The sequence below is a fragment of the Procambarus clarkii genome, chromosome 63, assembly GCF_040958095.1.
Source record: "Procambarus clarkii isolate CNS0578487 chromosome 63, FALCON_Pclarkii_2.0, whole genome shotgun sequence".
Lineage (NCBI taxonomy): Eukaryota > Metazoa > Arthropoda > Malacostraca > Decapoda > Cambaridae > Procambarus > Procambarus clarkii.
In genome coordinates this window covers 25897045-25923578 of record NC_091212.1, presented here as the reverse complement: position 1 = coordinate 25923578, position 26534 = coordinate 25897045, and the positions used below count along the sequence as shown (strand labels likewise).

Below are 26534 nucleotides of genomic sequence, written 5' to 3'. Positions count from 1 at the left end.
AAAACTGCCCCACCCTCTCCCACCTTCCTCACCGTCTCCCATACGCCAACATTGCCCCACCCTCTCCCACCCTCCTCACTGTCTAATATCCGGCAACAAGAGTTCCCAGTAAGGTAGACTGCAGTTAAATGTTCACTTATTTTATTTATGGGTTTATATTTATACCTGATTGTTTTGTGTATGAAAAATGTAAGTAGTATTCTGTTAAAATGTATTTTTAAGTTAATATTTTTGGGGGCGTGGAACGGATTAATTAAATTTATATTATTTCTTATAGGAAAATTTGTTTTGGTTTAAGATTTTTTGTGTACGCACGTCTCTTGGAACAAATTAGAATCGTAAATGAAGGAACCTCTGTATATACAAAAGAGAATGTCTGTGTCTGTCCAATGTTGGAGGCCAAAAGATTGGGGCTAGCCTCACTAACTTTGCTGGGGGAAATGTTTTGGGGAACAGAACAGACATAGGACGGTCATAGTTGGTATAAATTAAATACTTTAAGAAATATCAGCCTGTAACCCAACCACCTCATGTGATCTTCATGGTCTGAAACTCTTCCAAAGAGTTTACTGCACATTTTCGTAATTAACTCTAAAATAATTACTAATGAATTTATTCAGATTAAAGTGATGAAAATAGTGAGAACTGGGAAGATGATGGTTATAGTGATGTGGGGGCATAGAAAAGATGGGGGAGGGGAGAGAGTGGACAGGCAGGGGTAAGACGATGATGAGGGAAGAGGGGGAAATGAGGAAGGAAGAGGGGTAAAATGGGAGAAGAGAGGGAGGGGTGCTGGGGTATCCTTCTCATGTATGTATGTATGTATGTATGTATGTATGTATGTATGTATGTATGTATGTATGTATGTATGTATGTATGTATGTATGCATGCATGCATGTATGCATGCATGCATGCATTTATAAGTATGACTATGAAAATTGCATGTAGAGTCTCTACAAAAGCTAGTATGTCTTAAAGTATTTAACTTAGGCCAACCCTGACCTGCCTATGTCCTTCCCAAACAACAGACCATATTCCCTGCAAAGTTGGGTGAGGCTAGCCCCATTCACCTAACCTCCAACCTTGGACAGACACACAGACAGACACATACTTTTTTATAGATATATATATATATATATATATATATATATATATATATATATATATATATATATATATATATATACATTTTGCTACAGAATTATGTTTGTCTTTTAGGTTACAAATGCAGACCTAAATAACATAACATGTTATTTAGGAACAGAATATTATTTTCAAGTCTATCTTCATGAGGTTATCTTGAGATGATTTTGGGGCTGAGCGTCCCCGCGCCCCAGTCCTCGACCAGGCCTCCTTTTTTTTCTACACCCCCCCCCCCCCCCCAGGAAGCACCCCGTAGCAGCTGTAACTCCCAGGTACCTATTTACTGCTAGGTAACAGGGGCATCAGGGTGAAAGAAACATTTTGCCCATTTGTTTCCGCCTCCACTGGGGATCGAACCCAGAACCTCAGGACTACGAATCCGAAGCGCTGCCCACCCAGCTGTTAGGCTACAGCATAGTATAAACACTAATATTACCTGGTAGCTTTTCCTCTGAGAGCAATTTTCTACCAATATAAGGTTCAGTGGCTGGAAAGCAGCCAGATTCCCTTTGCCATTGAAATATACCAATTAGCCAGTCTCGCTTCAAGAACTCCACATAGCCTAACATGCCACAGATGAATTCTGAAAGAAAAATACACATTATTGGAATACATCTGGCACCAACACACAAGTGATTATATTTATGGATTTTGAATGTTTATTTCATAACATGACAGATGATCTCACCAAAAAACTTGTAAAATACAGTACTTAACAATTTTGAGGATATTGATCTACATACTCCATTAAAAGGACAGATGTAACTCAACAAGCCATGAGCAGGATAGAAATCACCATGAGTAGGATAGAAAAACCTTTTACCCATAGGGTTATAAACCCATGGAACTGCCTACCTGTCAAAATCGTGAATGCCAAAACATTGCTGCAATTCAAAATCCAGCTGAATAAATTTAGGACAAACGGCGCAACCTTTGACAAGCTGCTGACTTCTTGTCCTTGTTGAGGCCACTAGAGAAGTGGCAGCTCTCAGATAAATTCAAGTAAATATTGAAAAAAAAACCAGCGTTGAATGTAATGAAACCCCATTTTCTGGGTGAGACCCGGAGGCTCCCTGGAGCTATACTGGGCTGATGTGTATATATTAGACCATGGCAACAGTCATTTGATGGAGTTCCTAGCCTACTGGGGACCACGAGCCAAAACCTGGCCCCCTCAGAGAGGCACGAGGAGGAATGGAATCGACGACAATCGACTTGAGAATGGTCCAGGACGGACCGAGACGTCGTCGTCCCTTCACCTTCTAGTGTGTGGTCTGGTCAACATATCTAACCAATAATAAAGGAAAAGAGGGACTTACTCGGAAGGCAGCCGTCACTCGCTCCTCAACTTGAAGTCGAGGTAACTGGCTGCAACCTGTGACCCAAAGCAACACACGACTGCCCAGGACCAGGAATGTTGACCAAATAACGGGCGGCCCTCGAACAGGAAATGAGGGAAAACCAGATCAACCCAAAGTGCATCCTCGGCCACAGATGCAAAGGCATGCAGGTAACTGTGAAGAGCCACAACCGGACAACACATGATGCATCCCCGGCCTTACCAACCAAACATTAATGACCCAAGGATCCCTCCGGAAAGCAGCCGTCTCTTTCTAAAAAAAAGGCAGAAAAAGGAGAAGCTGCAATTTAACACGTCGCTGACCAGGACCGAATGAGCAGAAACCCCAGTGCTAGAGGAGAACATGAAGCTCACCAACCCGACCCTCAGAGGCCAATGCTAACAGAAAGAGAGCCTTGGAAAAACAATCTTGAACCAAAGGGGGGCCACCACAAACTGAGGAGGAGGAGAGAGAGATAGGAGAACAACTTGTCCAAGGACCAGGATGGCTCAGGCGGCGCATGAGCAGACCGGAGGTGAAATAAAGCATGAGAAAGCTTACAGAATGGGGCAGAAGGGACAACCAACCCCAACGCAAGTTAGAGCGGCTCTGTCACGCCACACAATACAAGGCAACAGTATTAGGCATTAAATAACGGTCCTGAAAAAGCCAAGAAAGAAAAGACAAGACAACCCAATCAGAAATAGAAGACAACCTATGAAGAGAGAAAAAACCAGCATTGAATGTAATGAAACGCCATTTTCTGGGCGAGTCCCGGAGGCTCCCCGGAGCTATCCATGGCTGATATGGATACCGTAACTATTTTGCATCAGTTGATGTGGGTGGAGTTCTAGCCTACCAGGGACCACGAGCCAGAACCTGGCCCCCTCACAGAGGCACGGGGAGCAACGGCCCATAGAAATGCACATGTGATTACCGTGCAGCCAGGACCCTGTTCGACCGCCAAAATCCCCGTGCCCGAATGTCAGCCCAAGACATATTGCCGAAGATGGTAGCAAGAGCAGCAAACTTATGAATGTCATGGGCACGGGGATAGACTGCAGGCTGGCTGGATTTAATAGCCCTGCGGACGACCTGAGAGACTCGAACCCACCCGCAAACAGGGAAGAAGGGAAACTGGATCAACCCAAAGCGCGTTCCCGGACACAGAAGCAGTGGCGAGCAGATAACGGCGGAGGGCCGCAACCGGACACAACACATGGTGAACCCCCGGCCTGACAAACCAAGCATCAACAACCCAAGGACCCCTCCGGAAAGCAGCAGTCTCATTCTGCGCCAGAAAAGAGGGAGACGGCTGCAGACAAACACACCGAAGACCACAACCAAAGGAGCAAAAACCTCTGCGCCGGAGAAGAGCATGAAGCTCCACCACACAACCCCCAGAGGCCAATGCCAACAGAAAAAGAGCCTTAGCAAAACAATCTTGAACCGAAGGAGCCTCAACAAACCGAGGAGAAGAAAGATAGAAGAGCACTCTGTCCAAAGACCAGGACGGCTCAGGCAGCGCATGAGCAGGCCGGAGGTGAAACAACGCCCAAGACAGTTTGCGAAATGGAGCAGAAGTAACATCAATACCGAAAGTAAGCTGCAATGGCTCCGCCAGCGCCGCACGATACGAGGCGACAGTATTAGGCATCAGAAGACGGTCCTGAAACAACCAAGAGAGAAAGGATAACACCACCCAAACTGAAAGCGAGGAACAACGACGAAGGTTAAAAAAAAAACGGAAGGACTGCCAGGAAACTCCATACTGCTGCCGAGAGGAAACCCGCAGGTGAGAAACCAACAAGGAAGCCACTGATAAACACGAGTGATAAACACGAGTCAAAAACACCAAACGCGAAGACTCGTGGAGAAGAGCGAACGAGTCACATACCAGACTGGCCCGATCTCCTGAAAGAGACAGAGCTGCGGAAAAAACTCTGTGTTCGGACACCAGGTAAGCAGCGCCTGAAACTACGGCTGGGCCAGCCACCACGGGGCCAAGAGGACCACTCGACCCTGGTAAGTCTCCAAGCGAGCCAGGACTGGAGCAGTAGCTGAACCGGGGGAAAGAGGTACAGGAACCCCCATTTCGACCAGTCCTGCCGAAAGGCGTCGATCCCGATGGCCTCGCAGTCAGGGAAGGGCGCCACGTAAACCGAAAGACGCCTCGACCACGCCGACGCGAAGAGGTCCACCTCCGGGCGCCCGAACATCCGGCAAAGCCAACTGAAGGAGTCGGCGTCAACCGTCCATTCCATGGACAGGGGAACAAAGCTGGATAGGCCGTCCGCCAGGACGTTGGACACCCCATGGACGTGAACCGCCAGGAGAGCCAAACCCCGAGAACTCACCAGATAAGTCACCCGAAGCGACCAACCCCAAAGAGCCAAGGACTGCATCGAACCCCCTCAGTTCAGGCAATGAACCACCGGGGAGCAGTCCGAATGGAGCCAGATTGTTGATCCGCGGGCGACCCGAACCCTCCGAAGCACACACCACACCGCCACAAACTCCCACACCGTGCTGTGGACCCGACGGAAGGATGGACTCCACCGCCCCTGGCCGGCCTGGTGAGCACTGGTCACAAAACCCCAGCCTAGAGGCGACGCGTCCGTGAACACATCAAGTGAGGGCTCGGGCAGGCGCCAAGGCACTGAACCCCGAAAAACCCGAAGAGGAAGCCAGCGACGCAGCAGCTGACGCAAAGCCCCTGGGGGTCGAACCCAGCGATTGCGAGAGAGGCGGAAGTGACGTCCTCGAAGGAACCTGAACAGCTGACGAAGCCAAACCCGACCCGGCGGGTACACCAACATCGCGAAGTTCAGCTCCCGCACAAACCCTCGAGCAACTGCAGGATGACCCGGGAGCCCCCAGAAACAGACACAGGCGAGACCGCAGCCGAAGGAGAGACTCCGGAGGAAGAGACAAGAAACCGGTCCGAGAGTCCCACACAAGACCCAGCCAGGACCGAACCTGGGAGGGCACCAGACAGGACTTCTGCCAGTTCACCAGGAACCCGAACCCAGCAAGATGGAAAAGAACCAAATCCTTAGCGAGCAGACACGCGGACTGACTGGGAACCCAAACCAGCCAGTCGTTGAGGTAAGCCAACACCCGAACACCTAACAGACGCAGATGGGCCATCACGACCCGGGCAAGGCACGGAACACGCAAGGTGCCAGGTTCAACCCGAAGGGAGACAACGAAAGCGGTAACACTGACGCCCCACAACAAAACCGAGCCAGTCCCGGAACCCCACATGAATAGGGACGTGCCAATACGCATCCTTGAAGTCCAGGGACACCATTCAAGCGCCCGGTTCCAACAGAAGCCGGACCTGGGACAGAGTGGTCATCTGAAACGAGGGGCAAGAAACCCAAGGGTTCAGACGGGATAAGTCCAGAATGAACCGCAGGTCCGCACAGTCCCCGTTTCGGAACTGGAAACAGGCGGGAAACCCACCTGAGGGACGGTGTCGTTTCGACCACGCCCAAGCGTGCCCACTCCAAGATGACCCGATGGAGCGCAGGAGAGGAAGCTTGCCCTGTCAGCTCCGAACCCCCTGTAGGAGGAGCCACCCAACGCCACTGCAGGCCGTGAGAAACGACCCGAAAAGCCCACAAATCGTGAGACCAGGCATGAGCAAACAAAGTCAGCCTCCCTCCCATCGCCGACCAGGCACAGGTGGGACCGCAGGTGGCACCGGCACCGAACCCGACACCTGTAGCACACCCCGACGAACGGAACTGCGAGCCCTGGTACGACCCTGCCGGGAAGGAGCCCCCCAGGTCCCCCGGAGCACCAACAAACCAGACATAGGGTGGCAAGAGGAAGAAGCCGCCTGAATATAACACTCAACCGCAGAAGCCTCAAAGCAGAGGACAAAAGGGAGAAGACAACCTAAGAACCAGGGCCCAAGCGGATTCCGAGGAGGAAGCAAGGACCGCCTGACGACACGCGAAGCGCGCAGCAAAAAAACTGCAGCAACGCCTCCCGTAGGATCGGCACAAAGAGCTTCAACATGGCAGACAATGCCCGAGCAGCCGAGACCAAGGCGTCAGACCCAGGAACGGCCCCAAACGCCTCAACATCTTCCGCAAGCCAATTGAAAGATAGCTCCAGGAGGGAAAAGAAACGCAGGATCAAAGCCAAAAAGCCACGAGCGCGCAAATCCTCCGCCACAAGAACAGCCGACAAGGAAGGAACCTACACATGGAGCTGCACCGCACCAACATCCCGCAGAAGGGCAGGAGCGAAAAGACACTAATTAAGGTGCTCAAAATCGCCTCCCAGATATACCTGGACCACCGTCAACGCCTCACGCCACTCAAAAATGCGGGTCCGACAGAACGTGTCCCAAGCATCCAGCAAAAACAAGGGGCAGTCTGCAAGCCAGGACGACCCCGGAACCTCATAACGCACCCAGTAAGGACATGATGATCCAAACCTGAATGAAGAAGTATCCATTATGGAGGCGTACTCCGGATCACGCAGGAGGTAAGCTGCATATCTCCACCTCAGGCAGAGATATGCGGGTAGCTGAAAACCTCCGGAAAGATGGAACCGAAGAATCCACAGGGACACGGAACCGAACCCGAGGAGGAGCAGAACCCAAGTTCAAATTGTACACAGAGGGGGGAAAGGAAAACCCCACTCCTTGCAACAGTAAGCCCCACACAAAAGGACAGAAAATCCAGGCGGGGTCCAATGGAGCCCAAGGCCCCTAAGTCAGCTCCTCCCCAACCCCAGGCGCCTCGACACCAGGCCCCAGGGCCGAGCTGTCCTCCAAAGCCCCGGCAGAGCCGGAAGAAAAGGGGCCCACTGGTCAGACCCCGGAGCATCGGCCGGAGGAACAGACTCGAATGCCTTCATAACCACCCTGGACGGGGCAACCCCCGAAACTGCCCGAGTCTCAGAAACTTCCAAACCCCACCCCGACCCCAAAGCCCTCAGACGCTTAGGGGTCGGAAGCAGAGGGGGAATAGGAGGGATGGGGGGGGGGGCAGAATGAACCACTGAAGGGGAAGAACAAGGGGGCGCAGACATAACCAAGGCCGAAGTGATCAACACCCCCAAGTCCGAGTCCCTATACACAAAACAGGGCAGCCTCGGGGCGTCCGGGGAAGCGACAACCCGAGCACGTTGCAACGACCTAAACCTACCTTGCAACGCACGAGCTGCCTGCACCCGAAGTAAATCATCCGCAGACTGGGTGAATTGAGTCACGAACAAGCAACACAGCTCGCAGGACTCGGGGTCGAATGTGTCACCGACCCAACAGGCAGCATGACGGAGGCAAAAACAATGAGAGTCACCCTGAGACAAGGGGACAGAGCAACCCTCAAACTCGCACACAGCGAGAGGGGACGCAAGGGTCTCCTCCATCGGACCTGAGAGCCCCCGCGGGGTTTCCCAGGGCTCCTAGACTGGGTCTGCTAAGGGTTATCCCGGGCAGGGCACTGCTAACCGGCGTCCCAAACTACCAAGCAAACTGCTAAAAGTTGAACCCACGGGACTTGTCCACTCGCGAGGGCGAAACAGGGGGGTGCCACCACATAAACGACCCTAATATAAGGGGAAGGGAAAAAAACAAGGCAGACCCCCCCACCAGGCAAAAAGAAAAAGAAAAGAAAACCAGCGTTGAATGTAATGAAATGCCATTTTCTGGGTGAGCCCCGGAGGCGCCCCGGAGGCTCCCTGGAGCTTATCGGGCTAATGTATGTTATGTTAGACCGGGACATTAGCTATGGAGTTCAGACCTACCAGGGACCAGCGCCAGAACCTGGCCCCTTCAGAGAGGTTTCAGGGAGCAATGGCCCTGGAAAACCCCATATGGTTGGGGGTTTTCCTTATCTGCCATCGACCGGGGTTAGGCACCCAGAAAGGTAGGCGTAACAAAACAAACCCCACATGGTAAGAAACTACAACAAAAACCGAACAGAGAGGTAGAAAACTCCCTACAATACCAAGGAAAACAATCAAACAATCAATTTACTGCCGCGCCGGTCGTCCGCACAGCCCTCCCCTCCCCGGGAGGGGGAGGGGGGGGCCCGGACCTCACCACGCCGGCTGCCATCAGTTCGGAAACTAGGCTTCAACCAACGTGAAAAATCCCGCCGACCGGATGGGAGGGAGGGTATCCAGGGAGCCTCCGGGGCTCACTCAGAAAATGGTGTTTCATTACATTCAACGCTGGTTTTCTGTGGGGGAGCCCCTACGGCTCCCTGGAGCTACATACCCAAAGAGAAGGAAAAAAGGGGACTTACCTGGGAGGCGGTGGCCACAAACTCCTTAACGCGAAGTCGAGACAACTGGCTGCAACCTGCGACCCAAAGCAACACAAGAACAACGAGGAGCAGGGACGTTCACCAAATAACGGGCGGCCAGGACCCTGTTCGACTTCCAAAATCCACGCGCCCGAATATGTGCCCAAGACATATTACCAAACACGGCAGCCAAAGCCGCAAACTTCCTAACGTCATGGGCGCGAGGATAGACCGCAGGCTGGCTAGACTTAATAACCCTGAGGACAACCTGGGAGACCCGAGCCCTGGAACAGGGAATGAGGGAAACCGGATCAACCCAAAGCGCATCCCCAGCCACCCCGGCTGAAGCGCGCAGGTAACGGCAAAGTGCAGCAACAGGACACAACACATGATGCACCCCCGGCCGAACCAACCAAGCATCAATGACCCACGGACCCCTCTGGAAAGCAGCCGTCTCGTTCTTCGCCAGAAAAGATGGAGAAGGCTGCAAACGGACAAACCTACCCCCAGGACCAAAAGAGCAGAAACCCCTGCGCCGGAGGAGAGCATGAAGCTCCCCTACCCGGCCCCTAGAGGCCAATGCCAACAAAAACAAAGCCTTGGAAAAACAATCAGGAACCGAAGGGGCCACCACAAACCGAGGAGAGGAAAGATAGGAGAGCACCCTGTCCAAGGACCAGGACGGCTCAGGAGGCGCATGAGCAGGCCGGAGGTGAAACATAGCACGGGAAAGCTTACGAAACGGGGCAGATGTGACGTCCACCCCGAAAGCTAGCTTGAGCGGCTCCGCCAGCGCCGCACGATACGAGGCGACAGTATTAGGCATCAAATGACGGTCCTGAAAAAGCCAAGTAAGAAAGGACAAAACAACCCGATCCGAAAGAAAAGACAACCTACGAAGAGCCAGAAAATGGCGAAAAGAACGCCAGGAAACTTCATACTGTCGCCTAGACGAAGCTCTCAGGTGGGACACCATCAAAGAAGCCACCTGATCACCATAGAAATGGTGATACACCCGCGTCAAAAAGACCAGACGCGAAGAGCAGAGGAGAAGGTCGAACCAGCCCCGTACCGGATCGGGCCGACCTGCTGAAAGAGGCGGAGCCGCGGGAAACGTCCCGGGTTCGGGCACCGAGCCAAAAGCACCGGAAACCAAGGCTGGGCCGGCCACTAAGGGGCCACGAGGACTACTCTCCCCGGGAATGTCTCTAACCGAACCAGAACCCGAAGCAACAGCTGAACCGGAGGAAAGAGGTACAGGTAACCCCACCTCGACCAGTCCTGCCGAAAGGCATCCACTGCGAACGCCTCGCAGTCAGGGAAGGGCGTCACATATATATAGGGAGACGCCGGGACCACGCCGATGCGAAGAGGTCCACATCTGGGAGACCGTACGTCTGGCAGATCCAACGAAACGAGTCGTCGTCGACCGTCCATTCCGTGGACAGGGGAAGGAAGCGAGACAGACCGTCCGCCAGAACGTTGGACACTCCCCGGACGTGAACCGCACGGAGAGCCAAACCCCGAGAATCCAGCAGACGAACCACTCGAAGGGACCAACCCCAAAGAGCCAAGGACCGAAGAGAACCCCCGCGGTTCAGGCAATGAACCACTGGAGAACAGTCCGAATGGAGGCGAATGGTCGATCCCCGAGCGACCCGAATCCTCCGAAGTGCGAACCAGACAGCCACGAACTCCCGAACCGTGCTGTGAGCCCGATGGAAGGACGGACCCCACCGTCCCTGGCCTGCCTGGTGAGCACTGGTCACAAAGCCCCAGCCGAGAGACGACGTGTCCGTGAACACATCGAGCGAGGGCTCGGGAAGGCGCCAAGGTACCAAACTCCGAAAAGTCCGAAGAGGAAGTCGGTGACGCAGCAACCGACATAAGACCCCTGGAGGGTGAACCCAACGATCGCGAGAGAGGCAGAAAGGACGCCCCCGAAGGAACCAAAACAGACGCCGAAGCCAAGCCCGACCCGGCGGGTAGACTAGCACGGCGAAGTTCAGACTCCTGCACAATCGCTCGAGCAACCGCCGAGTGACCCGGGACCCCCTCAGAAACAGCAAACGGCGGTCCCGCAGCCGCCGCAACGCCGCCGGAGGGAGAGACAAGGAAGTGGTCCGAGAATCCCAAACAAGACCCAGCCACGTCCGAACCTGGGACGGAACCAGATGGGACTTCCTCCAGTTCACCAGGAACCCGAACCTGGCGAGCTGGGAAAGAACCATATCCCTGGCGAGCAGACAAGCTGATCGACTGGGAGCCCACACCAGCCAGTCGTCGAGGTAGGCCAAAACCCGAATCCCTAGAAGACGCAGATGGGTCACCACAACCCGGGTCAGACACGTGAAAACGCGAGGTGTCAGATTCAGGCCAAAAGGAAGGCATTGAAAACGGTAAGCGTGACGCCCCACCACGAAACCTAACCAGTCCCTGAACCCCGGATGAATAGTAACGTGCCAATACGCATCCTTGAGGTCCAGGGACACCATCCAGGCACCCGGCTCCAACAGAAGCCAGACCTGAGACAGAGTAGTCATCCGAAAGGAGGGGCAAGGAATCCAGGGGTTCAGACGGGACAAGTCCAGAATGAACCTCAGATCCGCACAGTCCCGTTTCGGCACTGGAAACAGGCGGGAAACCCACCTGAGGGACGTAGTCGTTTCGACCACGCCCAAGCGCACCCACTCCAAGATGACTTGACGAAGCGCAGGAGAAGAGACCTGCCCTGTTAGCCCCGAACTCCCCAAAGGAGGACGAGTCGCCCAACGCCACCGCAGGCCGGATGACACGACCGAATAGGCCCACAAATCGTGGGCAAACAGAGCGAGCCTCCCCCCCATCGCCCCGTCAACGGGGCAAACCGCGAAAGGGCCGACGCCCCTTACGAGAACCCAACCGTCGAACAGGGCAATCACTGCGCCGACCAGACGACGCGAGCCCCGAAGGGAACAATGGCTCAGAAACTGGCACCAATGGCCCACTTCGACCAGCGGAACCCGAAACCCTGGCACGACCCCTCCGAAACTGCCGAGAACGACCGCTCCGGAGAATCAACAAGTCCGCCATAGGACGACAACTAGACGAAGCCGCATGCAGAAACTGGGACACTGCAGACTCTGTAAACAGCAACGGATAAAAAGGAGATGAAAACCTAAGAGCCAGGGCCCAAGCGGATTCCAAAGAGAGGGCGAGCACAGCCTGACGGCACACGAGGCGAGAAGCAAAAAACAGAGACACCGCTTCCTTCAGGATGGGCGCAAAGAGCTTCAACAGTGCAGCCGACGCTCTAGCTGCCGAAGAAAGCGCCCCGGACGAAGGCCCTTCACTCAACGCTCCCACATCCTCCTCAAGCCAAGCAGAAGAGAGCTCGAGAAGGGAAAAGAAACACAAGTCCGAAGCCAAATGCCCACGGGAGCGCAACTCCTCCGCAACCAAGGAAGCCGAAAGCTGAGGAACCTGCACGTGAAGCTGGAAAAGACCAACATCCCGAGAAAGCACAGGAGCGAATAAGCACGCATTAAGGTGCTCAAACTCGCCCCCCAGGTAAACCTACATAAAAGTAGCAGTCTCCCGCCAATCAAGCGTGCGGGTCCGACAGAACCCATGCCACGCCCCCAACGAGAAGAAAGGGCAGTCTGCTAGCCAGGAAGACCCCGGAACCTCCAAACGCACCCAAAAACGGGAAGAAGAACCGAACTCAAACGAGGACGGATCCATTGGGGAGGCATAACCCGGGTCTCGCAAGAGGTATGCAGCAAGAGCTTCCCGTGCCACCTTCGCGGAGAGACGGGAGGTAGCAAACCCCTGTAAAGACAGAGCCGAGGTACCCAAAGGCGCCCGGAATCGAACCCAAATCATACTCATACAGGGAGGGAGGGTAAGAAAACCCCTCCCCCTGCAACAATAAACCCCGTGGGGAAGGCAAAAGCACCCAAGCGGGGTCACAGGGGGCCCAAGGCCCCCAGGCCGAATCCTCCCCAGCCCCAGCATCCCCTACGTCAGGACCCGGGGCAGAGCCGTCCTCCAGACCCTCTACCCCTGAAGAAAAGGTAGAGTCCAAGGGAAAGGCAGACAAGAAGGGGGCCTGCTGGTGGGACCCAGAAGCCTCGGCAGGAGGAACCGGCTCAAATGCCTCCGTCCCCGACCCGGATGGGGCAGCCCCCAAAGCAGCCAGAGTCTCTCCATCAACTAAATCCTGTGCCAAGGCCGAAAACCGCATACGTTTCGGAGCCGGACACAGGGGGGGAGGTGCAGGAAGAACCACAGGGGAAGGACCAGAGGGCGCGGCAGGAGCCAAAGCCATAGCAACCAACGCCCCCAGGTCAGGGTCCCTAAAGCCAAAACGGGTTAGCCTCGGGGCATCCAGGCGGGAAACCGACCCAGCGCGTTGCAATAACCTAAATCTAACATGGAACGCTGATGCTGCCTGGACTCTAATAGGAACATCCTCAGAGTAAAACTGGAGCAGAAGCAGAGAACAGGACTCGCAAGACTCCGGGTCAAAGGTGTCATTGACCCAACAGGCAGCATGACGGAGGCAAACCAAGGGGACTGTCACCCTGAGACAAGGGCACACTGCAACCTTCAAACCCGCACAAGGCCGGCTGGAACTCGGGAGACGCATCCATGGGTCCCCGAGCCCCGACAGGGGTTTCCAGGGCCCGTAGGGTAGCAACTACGGGAAGCCCGGGCAAGGTGTTGCTAACCGGTTAAGAAACCCAAACAAAACAAGGGTAAATGATAATACTGAAAACCCCTGAGATGTGTACAAGCACGGGGGCCTAGCAGAGGGCCACCAAAACAATACCAGGGGAACTATGGGCCCACGAGGCAGAACCTCCACCAGGCAAACAAAAACAAAACAAAAGAAAAACCCCGCAAAAGTACACCGTCCCCAGGGCAACAGGAACCGGTCGCCGCTTAGGTGGCAGGCCGCGCAACACCTTGATGCCCTAACCAGCACAAAACCACTCCCTACCCAAGGACAAACAAGGGCCCCAAGCCCCAGCTGGCCCCAAGGGCGAGGCAAATGCCGAGCAGCAAAAACCTCTACGGGAGCGGTTCCCGAACGCCCCAGAGGAGATAACCCCTGACACGCAAGGGCAGTACTCACAGGGCGCCTAGGGAAGGAAGCCCTAGGCGCATGCAGCCCCGGCACTGATGAAGTACTCCTGGCCACCGCACACCACAACAACAGCAGAGAACGCCACACGAGGCAAACACCGCCAAGGAATTTGAGGCCAGAGAAGCGTCTATCCCGGTTGACACTAGCTTGCGAACTGACGGCAGCCGGCGTGGTGAGGTCCGGGGCCCCCCCCCTCCCCCTCCCGGGGAGGGGAGGGCTGCGCGGACGACCGGCACGGCAGTAAATTGATTGTTTGATTGTTTTCCTTGAGATTGTAGGGAGTTTTCTACCTCTCTGTTCGGTTTTTGTTGTAGTTTCTTACCATGTGGGGTTTGTTTTGTTACGCCTACCTTTCTGGGTGCCTAACCCCAATCGATGGCAGATAAGGAAAACCCCCAACCATATGGGGTTTTCCAGGGCCATTGCTCCCTGAAACCTCTCTGAAGGGGCCAGGTTCTGGCGCTGGTCCCTGGTAGGTCTGAACTCCATAGCTAATGTCCCGGTCTAACATAACATACATTAGCCCGATAAGATCCAGGGAGCTGTAGGGGCTCCCCACAGAAAAAAATCACGCAAGTGGACAACGTACCCAGTGGGAACAGAGCCGGCCACTGTTATAGGTGAAAACTAGCTACGCAGTACCCTGCGCCCCACCAGTGCTACTACCACTAACCACTAACTACCACTACCAACTACCACTAACCCCAAGGTAAACAGGGGAGGAAAACCCCCAAACACTCGGGATGGCCAAATGCCAAGCAGCGAAAAGCCAACAGAGGTAGACCCAAGGTGACTTGGGTGGAAGGCAACTCTAAGCCCCAAGGGCAGTACTTACAGGGTACTCAGGGAAGGTGATCCTAAGCACATGCAGCCCGAGTACCTGAGAAAACTACTCCCAGCTCACACGACCACCATAAGAGCAGCACTGAAAACAAGTCACAGCACTGAGACAAGACTGGAGCTGGAGCCACACGACCATGCACGATCCCATCAGCCGAGGAACTGAGGCGAGGATCGCCGGCTCGGGGGTCTGGGGCTTCCCCTTCCCCCTCCCAGGAGGGGGGGGGGGGAGCTGCGCAGACATGCGGCACGACTTGTGTGACGTCATGCTTGTTTGTTCGCTTTTCTTTTGGGGAGTTCTGTCCACTCTTTTGTCGATTTTCGTTGTTAACCAGAATAGGGGTTTGTTTTGTGGCACTTACCTTTCTGGGTGCCTGTCCCGGTCGATGGCAGATATAGAATGCATGTGCATTTCTATGGGCCATTGCTCCCCGTGCCTCTGTGAGGGGGCCAGGTTCTGGCTCGTGATCCCCGGTAGGCTAGAACTCCACCCATATCGACTGATGCAAAATAGTTACAGTATCCACATCAGCCATGGATAGCTCCGGGGAGCTGTAGGGGCTCCACCCCAGAAATGGCAGAGAGAACGCGAGGAAACTTCATACTGTCGCTGCGACGAAGCTCTCAGGTGGGACACCATCAACGAAGTCACCTGATTACCATACAAATGGTGATAAACATGTGTAAAAAACCAGCGTTGAATGTAATGAAACGCCATTTTCTGGGCGACACCTGGAGGCTCCCCGGAGCTTATCCAGGCTGATATGCTAATGTCAGACTTTGGCACCAGTCATGTGTATGGAGTTCCATGGGCCTACCGGGGACCACGAGCCAGAACCTGGCTCCCTCAGAGAGGCATGGGGAACAATGGCCTGTAGAAACCCCCTGTGTGGTTGGAAGCATTCTATGTCTGCCATCAACCGGGTCAGGCACCCAGAAAGGTAAGCGTCCCAAAACAAATCCCTATTCTGGTGAAAATTGCTACCAAAAACCGAACAAGTGGATAGAACGTCCCAAAAAGAAAGAAGCAAAGATGCATGACATCATCACAGTCGCTGCGCAGCTGTCTGCGCAGCTCCCCCCCTTCCCCGGGAGTGGGAAGGGGGAGTCCTCAGACCCTCGTGCCAGCTATCCACCCTTCAATTCTGAGGCTGGATGTCAAAACACGTGAAAAACCCGCCGACCGGAGGGAGGGAGGGATGCCGGGGAGCCTCCGGGTCTCACCCAGAAAATGGCGTTTCATTACATTCAACACTGGTTTTCTGGGGGGGGAGCCCCATCGGCTCCCTGGAGCTACCTACCCAAAGATGAAAACAAGAGGGACCTGACCCAGGAGGCAGAAGACGCACACCCCCCCAATGCGAAGCAGAGACAAAAACGGCAACTGCCAACCCAAGGCCCAGGAACATCAACGAAGGAACGCAGTGCCAACCAATGAACTACATGGGCACAGTTACAGACAGCAGGCTGGCAGGACCGAACCACCCTGCGGGCGACCTGAGAGAACCACACCCTGGAACAGGGAAGAGGTGAGCTTGGAACAACCCAAAGCGCGACCCTGGTCACGGCAGCCATGGCACACCAAGCATGGAGCAGTGCCGCAACCGAACACAAAACACAACGCACCCCTGGCCAGACCAACCAAGCATCAAACAACCCAAGGAACCCTCTAGAAAGCAACCATGCCAGTCTTCATTAGAAAAGAAGGAGATGGCCGCAAGCGAACAAACCTATTAGGAGAATCGAGCACTCCAACCCGACCCCCAGAGGCCAATGCCATCAAGAGCCTCGGAAAACAACTCGGAACCGAAGGGGTCACCACAAACCAAGAAGAGAAAAGAACACACAATCCAAGAACCAGGATGCCTCAAGTGGCGCAAGAGCAGGCCGGAGGTGAACTACTCCAGAGATGGCTCGTGAAACAGTGCCGAGGCAACTCCCAAAACTGAAGCAACCCGGAGCGACTCCGCCAGCGCCACACGAGACAAGGCGACAGTATGTGGCAAGATGACGGCCCTAAACCTCCAGAAGAGAAGGACCAGACCACGCCAAGAAAACATAGCAAACCAACAAATGGACAGAAAGAAAAAGGAAGGACCGCCAAAGAAAACTCCACACCGCTGCCAAGACAAAGCACGCAGGTGGGACACCATCAACAAAGCCACGTGACCACCAACAGATGGCGAGATACTTGAGGCAGAACCGAACTAGCCCCGCCATGGATTGAATGAGCATAAGAAGAGGTAGAGCCGCGGGAAAACCTCGGGTGCGATCACCGAGCAAGCAGAGCCAGAACCCAAGCCGGCAAGGAATGAAAAGGAATGTCTGCCATACAGAAAACTTCCCAATGCCAGCGAGCTCGCCAGGAGATCGGAGACACTATGGTTCCGATGCGAGACTTGTGAGAAGTGACACCGCAAGATCCGGAAAATGCCAACTGGCAGAGTAAGCCAGGAACCAGGAACCCAAACCTGGCAAGCTGGGAAAGAACCAAACATACAGGCGGTGCAAAAGCAGGGAAGTGAACATAGACAAAATCCAACCCAGCCTCTCTACTCAGAGAGAACCCCCAGCAACATCAGAGGCCCGAGACTGTTCAACATGCCCCCCCCCCCCCAACACACAAGGGGCAAAACAGGCTGAGCCCTCAGTGACCAAGAGAGTACTGGAGCAGCACCTCCAAAGGATACCTGATCAACAAGGCTGTAAGTAATACTTCAGGCCGCACACAGCCGTGTCAAACAGCATGTGCGACCAGTCCAGCAACTCGGAGGTCTGGTCGACAACTGGGCCGCGGGGACACTAAGCCCCGAAAACACTGCAAGGAAACTGCAAGGCAGCCCGAGTACTGTAGAATAACTCCTGGCTCTCGTACCTCTGGAAAACAGCCACCACACTCTAAGCACAGTGCTGAAAAATCACTGGAGCCAGAACACACAACCTCTGCCTCTAGCATCAGCCTTAGAACTGAAGGGTGAATAGCCAGCACAAGAGTCTGGGGCTCCCCTCTTCCCTCTCCCGGGGAGGGGGGAACAGCGCAGACAGCGGCACGGCAACGTGTGACATCATGCTCGTTAGGTTGTTTCTTTTTGGGAAATTCTATCCACTTGTTCGGCTTTTGGTAGCAATTTTCACCAGAATAGGGGTTTGTTTTGGGACGCCTACCTTTCTGGGTGCCTGACTCGGTTGATGGCAGACATAGAATGCTTCCAACCAAACAGGGGTTTTTATAGGCCATTGTCCCCCATGCCTCTCTGAGGGAAGCCAGGTTCTGGCTCGTGGTCCCCAGTAGGCTCACAGAACTCCATACACATGACTGATGCCAAAGTCTGACATTAGCACATCAGCCTGGATAAGCTCCAGGGAGCCGATGGGGTTCCCCCAGAAAAAAAAAACAGACGCGAAGAGTGGAGAAGACCGAACCAGCCGTGTACCAGACTGGTCTGATCTGCTGGATGAGGCGGAGCCGCAGAAAACGCCCAAGGTTTGGGCACCAAGCATGCAGAGCCTGAACCAAGGCTGGGATGGCCACTAAAGAGCCAAGAGAACTACTCTCCCATGGTAAGACTCCAACTGAGCCAGAACCTGAAGCAACAGCTGAACCTAGGGGGGGGGGGGGAGAGGTACAGGTAACCCCACACCTCAACCACTCCTGCCGACCGAAAGGCGTCCACTGCAAAAGCACCGTGGTCTTGAAAGGGCGCCACATATATCAGGAGACACCTCAACTAAGCCAACGCGAAGAGATCCACCTCCGAGAGCCCATATGTCCGGCAGAGCCAACTGATGGAGTCGGCGTTGACTGTCCATTCCGTGGACAGGGGAATGAACAAAGACAGGCCATCTGCCAGGACGCTGGACAATCCCCAGATATAAACCTCACGGAGAGTCAAACCCAGAGAATCTAGCAGATGAGCCATTCGAAGCGACAAGCCCCAAAGAGGCAAGGACCGAAGAGAGGTTCAAGCGATGAACCACCGGAGAACAGTCCAAATGGAGCCGAACGATTGAACCCCCAACCATCTGGACAGCCAACCACCACGAACTCCCGCACCGTACTGTGAGCCTTACAAAAGGACAGACCCCACCACCCCTGGCCGGCCTGGTGAGCACAGGTCGGCACATCCCCAGCTGAGGTTAGGCTGAGGCTATTCACAATGTGTCCGTGAACACATCGAGCGAGGGCTCGGCTAGGCAGGTGCCAAGGCTCCAAACCAAAAAAAACCTAAGAGGAAGCCGGCGGCGCAGCAACCGACACAAGGTCCCCAGAGGCCAAACCCAACAATCGCAAGAGAAGCAGAAGGAGCATCCCTGAAGAAACCAGAACAGACACCAAAGCCAAACTTGACCCAGCGGGTAAACCAGCATGGCGAATTTCAGACTCCCATACAACTGCTTGAGCAATCGCCGAGTGACCCGGGAACACCCCAGAAACAGCTGCAGGTGGGACTGCATCCGCAGCAACGCCTCTGAAGGGAGAGACATAGAAACGGTCTGAGAATCCCAAACAAGACCCAATCAGGTCCGAACCTGGGATGAAACCAGATGGGACTTCATCCAGTTCACCAGGAACCTGAACTTGGCGAGCTGGGAAAGAACCACTCCCCTGGCAAGCAGACAAGCAGACCAGCTGGGAGCTCACACCAGCCATTCGTCGAGATAGGCCAGGACCCGAACCCCTAGCAGATGCAGACGGGTCACCACGACCCAGGTAAGACACGTGAATACCCAAGGTGCCAGATTCAAGTCATAAGGTAGGCAATGAAAGCGGTAAGCCTGACGCCCCAGTATGAAACATAACCAGTCCCTGAACCCTGGATGAATGGGAACGAGCCAATACCCATCCCTGAGGTCCAGAGACATCATCCAGGCACCCGGCTCCAACAGAAGCCGAACCTGAGACAGAGTAGTCATCCGAAAGGAGATACAAGGAATCCAAGGGTTCAGATGGGACAAGTCCAGAATAAACCTCAGATCCGCACAATTCCGTTTCAGCACTGGAAACAGGCAGGACACCCACCTGATGGACGGGGTTGTTTCGACCACGTCCAACCATACCCACTTCGAGATGACCTGATGGAGCCCAGGGGAAGAAGCCTGCCCCACCAGCCTTAAACCCACCGAAGGAGGAGCTGTCCAATGCAACCACAGGCTGAAGAATATGACCCGAAATGCCAACAGATCATAGGACGAAGCGTGAGCAAACAGAGCAAACCTTCGTCCGTTACCCCGTTAACAGGGTGACCCACGAAAGGGCCGACACCCCTTACAAGAAGCCAGCTGAGGAGCAGAGCGATCATCGCGCCAACCAAACGACACTGGCTCCGAAGGAAGCTCCAACTCAGAAATTGGCACCAACGGCCCACCCCGACCTGCAGAACAAGTCCGACATAGGACAACAACTAGTCTCCGCAAACAGCAATGGACAAAAAAGCAATGAAAACCTAAGAGCCAGGACCCAAGCGGATTCCAAAGCACAGTGAGTGAGTGAGCACAGCCTGCCGGCATGCAAGGCGAGAAGCAAAAAACAGAGACAATGCCTCCTTGATAATCAGTGCAAACAACATCAACAGTGCGGCCAACGCCCTAGTCGCCAAGGCCAGCAGTCCTGACGAAGACCTGGCACCCAATGCCCCCACATCCTCCTCAAACAAATACTGTACAAGGACATCTCGAGAAGGAAAAAGAAGCGCAAGACCAAAGCCAAATGCCCCTGGGTGCATAAGTCCTCAGCTACCAATGATGAGGAAAGGGCGAGAACCTGCACATGCAGCTGCACAAGGCCAACATCCCGAGGAAGAACAGGGGCGAACAAACACACATTAACCCTTAAAGTGCGCATCACGTCATATGACGTGTTGGAAGTTGTTCCAGTCAACTGCGCATCACGTCATATGACGTGTTGGAGTACTACGCAACATTTAAACGGCCCGCTGATACACGGGGTTCACCACACCTTCATCAGGGCTCTTGTAAACAGACACCATTTAAAAAAAAAATCGTGGGCCAAACTCCCTGGTGTTAGGCGCCTCAGTATTGAGTGAGCAACCAAGCCTGATGCACGTAGCATGAGCTAACAGCACTGCTGTTCAGCTTGTGACCACAGCATCGCCTAAAAATGCCATAATATACTTGTTCATGCTATTATGTAGCGATGATATTATTACAGAAGATCCCTGACTGTGATAAAACTGACCAGGGTTCTGATAACAGCAGGATTGGGGTGATATTTAGCGCTGTGCGCCATGGAGGGAGGAGTAATGCTGTGGGAGGGAGGGTGGTGGCGATGTCTTCTGACTGTGTGTGGCCACCTTTTATTGACTGCACTCACCATACCAGCTTAGTGGTTCGCTATGGTAAACACAAATGTAGATACTTATATATAACGTGTGTATAGAGGGTATAAACAGCAAGAGGAGAAGGTTGGGAGCCGCCATTTTCGTGAGGGCGGTGGTGTCGTCTGCACGACGCCACCGTGCAGACGACGGTGTTGTTTACTGGTTACCACGATGGTCTTTGGGCACCATACCAGTTTACTTGTACAAGTATGGTGAATAAAACAGGTAGATATTTATTTATAATGTGTGTATATAGCGTAATAACACCACAAACAGTATTGTTGGAGTAGAAATATTAGTGCGTCTGGCCTTGAGGGCGGCAGCCATCAGCTGACTGTGTGAGCTGATGGCTCTACGTCTTTGCGCCTCTACTCACCATACAAGCTTAGATGTACAGTTATGGTGAACAAAACATGTAAATACTTATATATAACGTCTGTATATAAAAGCAAAAACAGTATGGTGGGTGGAGAATTGTGGCAAGTCAGGTGAGGTGAGGGAGGGAGGGAGTGGCAGCCAGTGGCGGGCTGCCACTGCCACTCAGCATACCAACTTAGTGGCTCGTTATGGTGAACATGAATGTAGATACTTATATACAGGTATAGGGTCTGTATATAGTGAATAAAAGCAAAAACAGTATTGTGGGAGGAGAATGTGGGTGAGTCAGGTGACTTGAGGGAGGGAGGAAGTAGCAACCAGTGGCGGGCTGCCACTGGCACTGCCACTCAGCATGCCAACTTAGTGGTTCGTTATGGTGAACACGAATGTAGATACTTATATATAGCGTCTGTATATAGTGAATAAAAGCAAAAACAGTATTGTGGGATGAGAATGTGGGTGAGTCAGATGACTTGAGGGAGGGCGTGAGTGGCTGGCTGGTACACGGCGGTCACTCCTCGTTACTTTTTGACTCATAATAGCTACTTAGTGGTTCATTATGGTGAACAAAACATGCAGGTACAGTGCTACCTTGCATAACGAATTTAATCCATTCCAACGCCGCCGTCGTCATGTGAAACCGGCGTCATGCAAAACAATTTTCCCCACCCAAAACAATGTAAATATAAATAATCCGTTCCACCCCCTAAAACAACAATATGACATTATACACTGGTAATATTATACTGTACATGTTAAATAAATGTTTGTTTGACTGTTTCCATGTGTATATTCACTTTACCTTATGAAGAGTCGTTGCTGGCTTGAGGGAGCCGATCGGGAGGGAGGGAGGAGAGGGCTTATGGGGAGAAGGGAGACACCACCTCTGGGTCAGGGGGGCTCACTCTCTTTGGGAATTTAACCCCACTAGGACCGGGTTGTGGTTCAATATCACTAGCACATCTCTTCCCACCCTGTCCACTGACCATATCGCGTGTCACTTGCTGTTGTCTTCGTTTGAGGATGTCCCTAAATCGAGACAGCACATTGTCATTAAACAGGTTCACGCACCGTGTTGTCACCGCCTTATCAGGGTGATGCTTTTCCGCAAATGCTGTCACCTTTTCGAACATGCCCAGCACGTCCCTGATCTCACTAGATGGGATAGCATCCTCGCAGACCTCCTCCTCCCCCGATGAGAGCTCCTGTACCTCCTGTTGCACCAGCTCTTTCTGCAGTTCCAGGAGTTCCTCGGTGGTCAGTTCATCACTGTGCTCCTCCACCAACTCCTGCACATCAGCGGCATCCACCTCCAGACCCAGTGTGTGTCCCAGAGCGACAATATCATCCACTAAAAGAGCCTCCGGGTCATCCACAGGTGCGGATGCAGATGCAGGTGCAGGACCGAAACCTTCTAAGTCTCGCTCAGGGACACCCTCAGGCCACAGGTTTCGCCATGCAGAGTGTAGGGTTCTCCGTGACACCCCTTCCCAGGCCTTATCTATCAAACGCAAGGCCCCCATGATATTGAACTGCTCCTTCCAGAATTGTCTGAGGGTCAACTCTGTGGTGTCAATCACATGAACACATCTCTCCAACAAGGCCTTCATATAGAGCTTCTTAAAATTAGCAATGACCTGCTGATCCATGGGTTGGAGGAGTGGCGTGGTGTTTGGAGGAAGAAACTTGATGGTGATGAACTGATTTTCAGGGAACAGATCATCTAGCAGTTGGCGAGGATGCGCAGGTGCATTATCGAGCACAAGCAAGGCCTTGAGTGGTAACTGCTTGTCGACGAGATAATTTCTCACTGTGGGGCCGAAAACGTCATTTACCCACTTACTAAAGAAGATCTGCGTGACCCAGGGCCTCTTGTTCGACCTCCACATCACATTCAGCCGTGTCTTGTGAACCTTAAACGCCTTGAACACTCGTGGATTTTCCGAGTGATAGACGAGCAGCGGCTTGACCTTGCAATCGCCACTTGCATTGGCGCAGAGCACGAGAGTAAGGCGATCCTTCATCGGTTTGTGGCCAGGCAATGATTGTTCCTCTTGCGTGATGTAGGTCCTCTTCGTCAGTTTTTTCCAAAAAAGGCCGGTCTCGTCACAACTGAAAACTTGTTGTGGCAGAAACTGCTCCTGATCAACAAATTTCTGGAACTCTGGCACAAAAGCCTCAGCAGCACCTTTATCAGAGCTGGCAGCCTCCCCATGTCGCACAACACTGTGTATACCACTCCTTTTCTTAAAGTTCTCAAACCAGCCACGGCTTGCCCTAAATACCTCCTCATCTTCAGACGACGCACCTGGTATCTTCCTGACAAGGTCCACATACAGCATCCTAGCCTTAGCGCAAACGATAGCTTCAGAGACACAATCGCCATGCAATTGTCGTTCATTCATCCACACCAGCAGTAGCCGTTCCACATCTTCCAGGAGTTTTGGACGTTTGCTGGTGAGCTTGCTAACTCCTTTGGCCACGTCAAGCGTCTTATATTTATCCTTGCCCTTCAGTATGGTGGATATTGTTGAGGGAGCCCTGCCATACTCCCTGGCAAGATCAACCACACGAATACCACGCTCGTGCTTTGCTATGATCTCTTTCTTCACTTCCACAGTGATTGCCTCTTTCTTCCCCTTGCAAACTCCTGCTTTCGCAGGCTGCTTCTTGGACGACATCGTGCGTTCAGAATTGTAATCACAAAACCACAAAAAAAAAAAACACGAATATCAGAATTGTGTGTGGAGCGATACAGACGGATACTGGTCGTGTGAGACACCAATACAACACTGTCGACAGTGGCGGCGTGACCCCACCATGTGGTGTTGACGTTACACAAATGAGTGTTCGTCATATGGGACGATTTCTCGCCGATCGGGCCAGTCGTTACCCAAAATATTCGCCTTGTGGGGCGATCCTTATGCAAGGTACCACTGTACTTATATATAACCTGTGTATATAGTGTAATAACCAACAAAGTATTTGTTCACTGATTGATGAACATAATTGAATCAACAATATGCACACCATATTTTTGAGTACAGCGATGATTCACTCATTTTATTATATAAATATATCAAACTACACACTATTGAATAATATTACAGCAAAAAAACTATGAAAAATCAATCAGAGACATTGAAATAATTACGTAATTATCTCTCTGTGGCAACTCCTGCCTGACAGCTGGCGATCAACAGACTGCCTGGGACGCACGCTGAGTCAGCGCCTGATTTTTGCCAGACTTCCCTGCCCTATAGCGAGCAATATATGCAAATTACGATTTTTTTATTATTTTTCCCGTGATCAGTGAACACAAATTAACAGGTTAGGAAGAAAAAATATATATTTTTTTTTTTTTCAAAATTACATGCACCTGTGGGAACAAAGGATATTATACCCCTAACATGTTAAGGGTTAAGGCACTCAAGACTGACCCCCCCACACCTCCCGGGTAAACCTGCAGAACGGTAAAAGTTTCTCGCCAGTCAAGTGTGCGGGTCTGACAGAACCCATGCCACGCACCCAATGAAAAGAATGGGCAGACTGCTAGCCAAGAAGACTCCAAAACCTCCAAAGGCACACAATATGGGGAAGAAGAATGGAACTCAAATGAGGATGGATCCATCATGGAGGCAGAAACCAGATCTCGCATGAGGTACGCAGCAAGCGCCTCCCGAACCTTCTTAGGTGAGATCCGAGAAGCAGAAAACTTCCGGACGGAAGGAGTTGAGGAACCCAAGGGCACCCAAAACAGAACCCAAGGAGGAGCCGACCCTAAATCATACTCTTACAGGGAAGGGGGTAAGAAAACCCCTCCCCCTGCAACAGTAAGCCCCGCAAAGAGGGTACTAACAAGAGAAGTCAATGGGGTCTCAAGCCTCACAGGTTAATTCCTCCACAGCTCTAGGATCCCCCAAGTCGAGACCCAGGGCAGAGTAGTCTTCCATACCCTCTACCCTGGAAAAAAACCCAGCGTTGAATGTAATGAAACGCCATTTTCTGGGTGAGCCCCGGAGGCTCCCTGGAGCTTATCGGGCTAATGTATGTTATATTAGACCGGGACATTAGCTAAGGAGTTCAGACCTACCAGGGACCAGCGCCAGAACCTGGCCCCTTCAGAGAGGTTTCAGGGAGCAATAGCCCTGGAAAACCCCATATGGTTGGGGGTTTTCCTTATCTGCCATCGACCGGAGTTAGGCACCCAGAAAGGTAGGCGTAACAAAACAAACCCCACATGGTAAGAAACTACAACAAAAACCGAACAGAGAGGTAGAAAACTCCCTACAATCCCAAGGAAACAAGCAAACAAGCAAACATCACACTTTACTGCCGCGCCGATCGTCCGCACAGCCCTCCCCGCCCCGGGAGGGGGAGGGGGGAGCCCCGGACCTACCGCGCCGGCAGCCAAGCTCCAGTTCGGAAGCTAAGCTTCAACCAACGCAAAAAAAAACGCCGACCGGTGGGAGGGAGGGTTTCCAGGGAGCCTCCGGGGCTCACCCAGAAAATGGCGTTTCATTACATTCAACGCTGGTTTTCTGTGGGGAGCCCCTACGGCTCCCTGGAGCTTTATACCCAAAGAGAAGGAAAAGAAAGGGCTAACCCGGGAGGTTAGGTTAGGTTTCCAGGGCCCATAGGGTAACAACTATGGGAAGCCCGAGCAAGGTGTTGCTAACCGGTTAAGAAACCCAAACATAACAAGAGGGTAGATTATAGCACTGAAAACCCCTGAGACGTGTACAATCACGGGGGCCTAGCAGAGGGCCACCAAACACTACCAGTGGAACTATAACCACCTTAGGCAGACCCCCACCAGGCATGAAAAATGAAAAACAAAAGAAAAACCCCGCAAAAGTACACCGTCTCCAGAGGCAACAGAAACCGGCCGCCGCTTAGGTGGCAGGCTGCGCAACACCTTGACGCCCTAACCAGCACAATACCAATCCCTACCCAGGGCCAAACAAGGGCCCCAAGCCCCAGCTGGCCCCAAGGGCGAGGCAAATGCCGAGCAGCAAGAACCTCTACGGGAATGGTTCCCGAACGCCCCAGGGAAGATAACCCTGTTACGCAAGGGCAGTACTCACAGGG

The 26534-nt window shown here is 53.1% G+C and overlaps 1 protein-coding gene across 1 annotated transcript in view; it reads right to left on the bottom strand.

The window, feature by feature from the left end:
* Positions 1–26534, bottom strand: part of LOC123769449 (UPF0764 protein C16orf89 homolog) — a 97889-nt gene that overhangs the window by 37239 nt on the left and 34116 nt on the right. The window contains exon 6 of the mRNA XM_045760557.2: positions 1581–1727. Coding sequence (XP_045616513.1) covers positions 1581–1727 — 147 coding nt within the window. The remainder of the gene's footprint in view (positions 1–1580; positions 1728–26534) is intronic.